Source organism: Artibeus jamaicensis, unplaced genomic scaffold, assembly GCF_021234435.1.
Source record: "Artibeus jamaicensis isolate MK-2021 breed Jamaican fruit bat unplaced genomic scaffold, CSHL_Jam_final contig_432, whole genome shotgun sequence".
In the NCBI taxonomy this organism is placed as follows: Eukaryota; Metazoa; Chordata; class Mammalia; order Chiroptera; family Phyllostomidae; genus Artibeus; species Artibeus jamaicensis.
The window spans coordinates 13523239-13531431 of NW_026521828.1; the positions used below are offsets into that span (position 1 = coordinate 13523239).

The 8193-nt window shown below is 43.1% G+C and overlaps 1 protein-coding gene across 1 annotated transcript; it reads right to left on the reverse strand.

Annotated features, from left to right (window-relative positions):
* Positions 1 to 288: 288 nt before the first annotated feature.
* On the reverse strand, positions 289 to 8142 carry GRPEL2 (GrpE like 2, mitochondrial). The gene is made up of 4 exons (XM_037161928.2): positions 7996 to 8142; positions 5302 to 5455; positions 4394 to 4475; positions 289 to 916 (listed from the first exon to the last, which is right to left on the reverse strand). Exons 1-4 carry the CDS (start codon positions 8070 to 8072, stop codon positions 552 to 554), a joined length of 678 nt encoding a protein of 225 aa, XP_037017823.2. The 5' UTR covers positions 8073 to 8142; the 3' UTR covers positions 289 to 551.
* Positions 8143 to 8193: the final 51 nt, after the last annotated feature.

Sequence of the window (8193 nt, forward strand, 5' to 3'; positions counted from 1 at the left end):
TGCTGTAAGGACAAAAAAATGGCTACAAGGAAAATAAAATAAGAATAGGTAAAGTCCTGAAAATCCATACGTATAAAAACCAACCCAAGTGATCTACATTCATACAACTACAAAGCTTTACCACCTAAGTACCCAAATGCTGAGCTATTCCTTTTCCCCACAAACACCCGTTTCTATACAATTCCTGTCACAGGACTTAGAAGGGAATAATCAGTTGAAAACACATAAACATACATATACTCATTTCCACCTTTTGAAAAGATTTTGGATTGAAAGTCATCAGAGCACTAATTTAAAAATAAATTTTCTTAAACGTATTTTGATAAAGGCCACAGGAACACTTGTCACATTGTTCAAATGCCCAATGGCAAGACTTCTGATGAGACCAAAGAGGTCACCATAAATCAATACAGTATCTTAGAAATAAAGCCAATATGACTAAATCCAAAACAGACCACATGAAGTAGCTCATGTACAGTACAAACCTAGATTAATAAATAAAGGAACACGGTGGCGACGCTCTGAAGAACATCCAGCTCCTCACCGTCCATTCACAGTCTTCTCTGGGACTCCACCGCCACCTCCACCCGGGCAAGTCTAATGGTGCGGCCGTGAAGCTTGTAGCCATCTTGCCTTACCAAGGCCACCGTGCCGGGCTGCACCCCCACACCAGCCGGCACGTGGCAGATGAGTTCGTGCTCATGAGGGTCATATTTGTCACCAATGGGGGTCATTTTCTCCAGGCCGTGTTTGGCAAACACGTTTTTCAGCTTTGCTTCTAAAAGTGACAAGCCTCGGAAGATCTTCTCCAGAGTGAGCTTCTGGTCTCCAAGCTCTGTCTCTTCAGAAATGCACTCTGTAGTCTTCTCCAGAATGTCTGCCACCTCCACCAGGTCCTTACAGAAACTCTGAATTCCTATGGAGAAGCAGGAACTGTTCTTGTTTATGAGGAAACCACTCTGCCTTTGGGGGCGAGGTCTGGGGAAGGCCCGGGGAGGGCCAGTGTACTGGGCACAGCAGAAGTGGGATGACTGCCCACAGGACTCAGGGGTCAGCATCAGCCCAACCAATGAGCCAGTTTCCCTTGGCGGGCATTTGACTAGGAGGCCTCCTGGGAAATGCGGATGATGGCAGAACCCGAGGAATGACTGTTTACAATGGGCTCGGGGACTGGTCCTTTAAAACCATCTTTATGCTTCTTGTCTTTTTGTTGCTATTCACTTTTAGCATTGAGTTTTGAAAATTCCTGTCTGTCTCAGACATGTTGAGGCAACAGAGATGTTAGCATTTCATGGGAGGCCGTAATAAAAAATTAGCTGACAAGACCAGACTAAGGGGACTCAAAAGGGTGGTTTATTTTGAGGACTAGCTAAGTAGAAAGAGGAAAGTAAGACACATCCATAATGAGTCTCCAACCGCTTGCTATAAAGTTCTACATACTTGCTAGAGATGAGCCCAAACTATTTTACCTTTTCAGAGTCACACGAACTGTTATAAAAGCAAACTCGGTTGTTGAGAAATCTCATTACTCCCATTACTGTATCTTAATTTTCCCCATAAGAAGGATAAGCAACGTCACCACTACAGCTGTCCATGGGAATACCAGTGACCTGGTAGGGGATGGTGGGGGCAAAGGACTTCGTCGATCCAGCTTTAATCCAGGATGAGTTTTAAGGCCCTGTATCCAAACAAGAAGCCACCTCAACTGTATTCAGAGGGAATCAGAATACCACCAAGAGGTAAGCAATAAAAAAGACTACAGATAGAGGAATGACTGACAGAGAGGTGGGAATTTTTCCTTTAACTTTGGCAGGATAAGAGATCCATTATAGCTTCTTGAACCAAACAAGTAGATTGGGATTCAAATTAGCCTAATAATAACATACATAATGAACTTTGGGGGGCTGGCAGCATAATAGATGGGCAGGCAAGGAAGATATCAAAAAAACTAGGGGAGCCAATTGAAGTGATCTTGCTATGATATAGTCTGAAGGAGAGAAGGCAATGGAGAGGAAACAGTGAAAACGAGGTATTTCCAGGGACCCAGACTTGATGTGATCCAGGCTGTGGAAGACAACTCCCTGACCCCCATCAGGGACGGCAGCCAGAGAATATTAATGACTCTTAATGAGATCAGCTGTGAAAGAAGACCTTGGCCAAAGGCTTGAAAAGCATGCCCATAAGATTAGTATTTCACCTAAAAGAATGTCTTAAAAAGATCAATCAGGAACATGAAAAGTACCCCCCCCCCCCTTCCCTGCCAGTTATTCAAAAGAAGACAGACACTTTAATAGCATTTTGAAAGCTGTAAGCTTCTGGGCTTGCCTTGTGTGCTGCTGTGGTACAAGGAGCCCTGGCTTCTAGTCAGTAAAGCTGTGTAAATTGGGGCAAATAGAAGAAGCCTAGGTTCTTTTCCACTCTTTGATTCTATTCTAATTACTGTGTTATTTCAAAAGTGGTTAGTTCTGCATCATTTCTTAGTGGAAAAAAAGGATCCTTTGTGAACTGTTAGAGAATATGGGTTACTGAGACAAAACCATCCCTGGAAGAACAGACTCATGCCATGTCCTTTAAAAGCATCCTACTTTTTTCTCATTTCCATGCTCACTTCAATTTTCTAAGTATCCCTGGTTACAAGGAAGAAATGACCTAAGGAAACTTTTATGGCATGTTTTGCTGGACACATCTTGCTCTGTAAACAAATTAAATTACCTATTAAATTCTTTTGAGTTTAGTGAATATGTACTTGTTTCTGGGGACCTTGTTAATTCTTGAGGAAACTGATACGAGCTGGTTCTTAACTTAAAGCTTGTCTTCTGGTGAGCCAAGTCACCCTGCTCCCCTCAAGCAGGTGGGAAGCCTTCCCCAGTCACCACAAGTGGTCACACAGTAAATACACGTGTATTTGTAATCCTCACCTGAAGACATGCTTATTGATTGTAGAGAGAAGGGAAAGGGGAAGGAGAGGGAGAGAAACATGAATGCGAGAGAGAACCAATCAGCTGCCTGTTGCACATGCCCTGCGAGGGACTGAACCTGCAACCTAGGCATGTGCCCTCATCAGGAACCAAACCTGTGACCTTTCAGTTTATGGGATGACCAACTGAGCCACACTGGCCAGGGCTGTATAGTAAATATTTTACGTTTTGTGGGACAAGAGGTAAAATCAGGGATTTTATGTAGGTGACTATATAACAAAAAAGAAAATAAATTTTTATGAGTTTTTAATGACGAAACTCAGGACTTCATGGACTAAGAGGTGGCAGGCTTGGATGGCAGGCTTGGATTGTAGGCTGTAGTCTTGTAGTTGGAAATTAGAGACTAAAATGTGGATGAAATACCAGGAATACAATTTGGGGGTCAGTACTTAGCCTTTAGCTGGTAACTGAAGCCTTGAAACATGATGTCCACTGCACAGAAAGAAGAGCGAAGACTATACCAAAGTACCGGGGCCAGATGGGACAGGAGTGAAGCGACCCGAGGCACAGATAAAATGCCGAGAGCAGGAAGCAGTGTGACACCGGGGAAAGAATAGTCATCGAGGGGCCAGGACACAATGAGCTCACGTCCACATCTATCACAAATTCCCCTTTGTCACCTTACCTGTAAAAGACTGGACTAGATAGACCCAAGGGCCCCTTTGAGCACTTTCCTTCTACGCGTAGAGGAAGTATAATGTTACATATTACATTGTGAGCAAGTCACCACGGATTTGCGTTTTACCCTTGAAGCCCTGTTACTCAACTAACACCTTCAGGAACACATTTGGAACAAGATGTGGTGCATATGTAGAAAAATCGCTGAAACACTTTGAAATGGACCAAAAAGGTTATTCAACGTCATCAATGAAAATTGATGTGATCTAGCACAGCCTCCAGGGTTATTTGCTTCCATGGGGTCCTTATGTCTCTGAGTTATTTTTATAGCAGAAAGTTGAAAAATACTGAGAATAATACAAATAATTCTTGTCCACAATCGTAAAAATTGTCTGGTGGAGATACAATGGATTATTGCACTACAGATACAGACCAATTTTGCTTCTGTGAAGCAATTTCAGCAGCCCCAATTGTCAATGTGTCTGTTTTTTGAATTCTCCACTGAACACCTTGATGATTCACCTGTTTGTTAATGAGTTAAACACAACTGTATGAGCACTACAGTGGTTAAGTGTACATGCTTGGAAAAGAACACAACCAAGGTTTGATCAAACTAAAGATAAGCAGTATTTTAGTGAATGGTTCACTTGACATTTCCTATGAGTAGCACAGAAAACCTATGGGAATAAGGGAAGGGTAGGGCAGGGTAGGGATCAGTTAAGGACTCAGATGCATTTTCACGATGTTCAGTTGGCAGAACTGTTAGTAAGGATCTTAAGTAAGAATAAACCTCTCACCAAATATCTTGGCGTCTTCTACACATCTCTGGGTTCGCCTTCTTATGTTTTCACCATCAGCTACAGCTCTCTGGTATCTCACCTGATCATCAAAAGCAAAGTCAGTATGGTAAGAAAACAAATGCTTTTTGGTAGAAAAGAATGGTTTTGCTTATTTTACAAACGGTACCCTCATGACAGGGTTTAAATTAAAAGAAAAAAAGAGAAAAAAAAGGAGTTGTAGGAATTCCAGATCAGTTATTCCAAATGCCAAGGTGAAGCAGGAATCTACTCTTTATAGCAGCCCTGAAAGGCCATCATTTAGCCTGCTAGTTTTCAAGCTCATCTTGAGAAAAAGCCTCTTTTTCACATTCAGCCAACACTACCACCGTCCAACTTTTGTTCACGGAATTGAACTCTAAGACAACCAAGAGTATGTTTTAAAAACATGTCATCTATTTGAAGGCAGTTATTTCAGTCTCTTTAGTCTTTTTCTTTGTCATTCTTACAATCCCTGGTTCCTTTAACTGCTCTCATCAAACATCTTTCCAATTGCCTTACCTTTCCAGTTGGTCTTGTTTGTATTACTTTAATGTCTATCTTCGTCAAAGTGCATTTGTCACCCAGTACTGGGCACAGAATGCCTAAGGTAGTCTGACCAGCAGAGTGTAATGATAAATGACCTCACTCATTCAACAAATATTGTCAACTACCTGCCAAGCACTGTAGTTCCTCTAAAGCTACCAAATATCAGATACCCAAGGACTGAAACACAACAGGGAACTGAAAGAGATGACTATCCTTAGTCAGTGATACTTTTTAACTACTATGGATTATTTTGCCCAGTATATCTAGCAAGGGAGTGGAAGTGGGTGAGGAGAAGAGAGCCAATGAGGGAAAACAATTTTGAACAGATAAAATCTACTCACTGTTAAATCCTGGACTTCCTTTTCCAGTCTCACAGCTTTTAGCTTTAAGGCTCTTTCTGCAAGAGAGGGCCCCAGCTCATCAGGAGGGTCCTCAGAACCGCAGTCCTCCCCAGCAGTGCTCTGGGTGGCAGTGCTGAAAGGATGAGGACTTCCCCTAAAGTGGGAGGGAGGGAGCATGGAATGAAGAAATGCCGCCATTGACAGCCAAAGTTACAGTCAAGTTCAGAGACCCAGAAGTTTCCAGACTGAACTCCAGACAAAGTGTTTTCAGTCACGCTAACAATATGAACAATTATAAAGCTCTACTAAGTATCAGACACTGTTTTTAGGATTTTCCTTAAACCATCTTTTCATTTCATAACAATGTGTGAGATAAGTACTATTAGCATCCCTATTTTACAGAGGAGAAAACTGAGGCTCAGAGAAGCTTAAGACTTATTCAGGATCACACAGCTAGTATTCTATGCAGCCAGGATAACTGAGCACCAGTCAACAGACATAGCCAGAAATGGGGACACAAAAATTAGCAAGAAAAAACAAGCGCTGATACTCAGAACCAGTGGGGCATTTATCATAGCGGGAATTCAAACCAAAAAGCCATACAGCTGTGGTTCAATCCTTCGTTTTATAGCTGGGGTAAATAAAGCCCTGTAAAGGGACTTTTATCAAACTGAAGTTAGGCCTAGAGTTCTAAAGCTTCTCGATTATAAGCTGTAAGTAAGGCTTTTTTAGAGAGGAGAACCTGTGCTGAATAAGACAAAATTCTGAGATGCTAATTCAACTATATGTAAAATCAACTGAAATTAAATATGCATAAAACACTATATATTATGGACTGCAAATTATAAACAGATGAATCTTTGTATTCCATTATGCTTATAATCTACAGTTTTATACAGCTAAAATGTTTGACATTTCATTAGTTTACATAGGAGGAAGTTTAGAGTAGGGACTAATTTGTAGATCTTGGATTGTAGCAGTTCCTTCAAAGTAGCAGTTCCTGCCCCTCCTTCAATGAAGTTTCCAATATACCTGCTGGATAATTTTCTTTTAAAGACTTTATTTATTTATCTTTAGAGGGGAAGAGAAGGAGAGAGGGAGAGAAATATCAATGTATGGTTGCCTCTCATGCGTCTCCTGCTGGGAACTGACCTTCGACCCAGGCATGTGCCCTGACTGGGAATAGAACCAAGACACTCTGGTCTGCAGGCCCGTGCTCAATCCACTGAGCTACACGAGCCAGGGCCCTGCTGAATAATTTGATGTTAAGTAAAATCATCAAGAAAATTGGTGAGTGCGAAAGGTCTTTTAAAAAGTTTATTTATATAAACTAGCATATATTGAAGAGTGCTCGCTAAGGTGACACCTGAGCAAAGGTTTAAGAGGGTAAAGGGTTTGCTTCTAGAAAGGGAAGAGAGAACAGCCGGCCTAAGGTGTACCCGGCACAACTTTTATTCCCAGACTTTCCAGGCCAGTCCTGTGAGCTGATTGTGATCTGGTGTCAGATTATACATATGAAATGGCTTCTTCCTCATAAACTCCTAACGAGCGGCATTTATTCACAGAAAATAGGTCACAATATCCTCAGGACCAATTTAAAGGGAAAATGGCCAGAACACAAGTCATGAAAGAGAGTGTAGCTGTGGTGGATCCTTTAAGGTCCTACTGCTTCTGGAGTGCGGGTTAATTTTATCATAAGAAGCCATTTTTCTTCTGGTTACTTCCCTACCTTACAAACTGCCATAAAGACTTTAAAAAATTAATCACAATAAAAAATAAAGCCCGAAACCCTGAACTCAACCTCTCACCCAGGTGTTACAGTGGGGTGCCAGCTAGGTCAGGTGTGTTAGGACAAAAAGGTGACATAGTTATGCATATAGTAACTCCCCCACGAAACTCCCCCACGAATTCTCAGAATCCCCCACGAATTTATTTACATTTCAGACGTCCAACTTTATCCATCCGCCTACTCAGCCCTATTTTATTCTTTCCGAGAAAGTAGTAGTCAACAGTAGTCAATACTGCCGGAAAATAATCAACATTGTTTACTAGTTAAAAGCGCCGACTCTGGAGCCCTGACTGGTTTCCAGCCTGGGTTCCACCATTCCCCGAACGTTATCGCGGAAAGTTACTCCATTTTCCAAACCTCAGTTTCCTCCGTTAAACAGGGCCTAATAAAAATAATTACCCATAGTTCTGCAATCGGCATGAGTGATCGATAAAAAGTACTGCAGCCCATTGATTAAAAAAGTTACTGGAACTTCAGACTTCCGAAGCAGGAGAGGCCAAATCCAAAGCTCTCTTTTCCCGACAGGTAAAGTGACGCTCGGATAATGGGGAAGGGACTGGCGTTAAGGTCACAGAGGAGTCAGGGGAGAATATCCCAATTTACCTGCAGACAACCACAGTGGCGAAGAAGGGGCCGGGAGAGATACCCCCCCAATTCAATCTACGCTTGGGGATGAAAAGCTTTCCCACCTCCGAGGACGTGACCTTAGATCTTCCCACCTTCTCCGCCGGGCAAAGAAGCGCGGTGGTGGGGTTCAGTCTGCACCTCTGTACAAGGGGGCTGTGAGCGCCTGATAGGAGCGGCCGAGAGGCTTGATGGGTCCTCTCGCCCGCAACCCGCCCTCCGGCTCGCTCACCCCATACTGTCCTCACGTCCCCGACCCAAGGCTTGCCTCGCTTGCTTACCTGCCTTCAGACGCGGCACCGGAGGCCAAAAGGTGCTGCACCCGCCACCGGACCGCCCACATGGACCGCGCGGCCATGTTTCCACTCCAGGGCAACGGAAGCAGCGCACGCTCACTAGCTGCAAGTAACGTGATACGCTCGCTGGGGAAAAAAAAAAAAAACAAACCCAAAACCTCGCTACCCGGCAGCCCTCGCGGG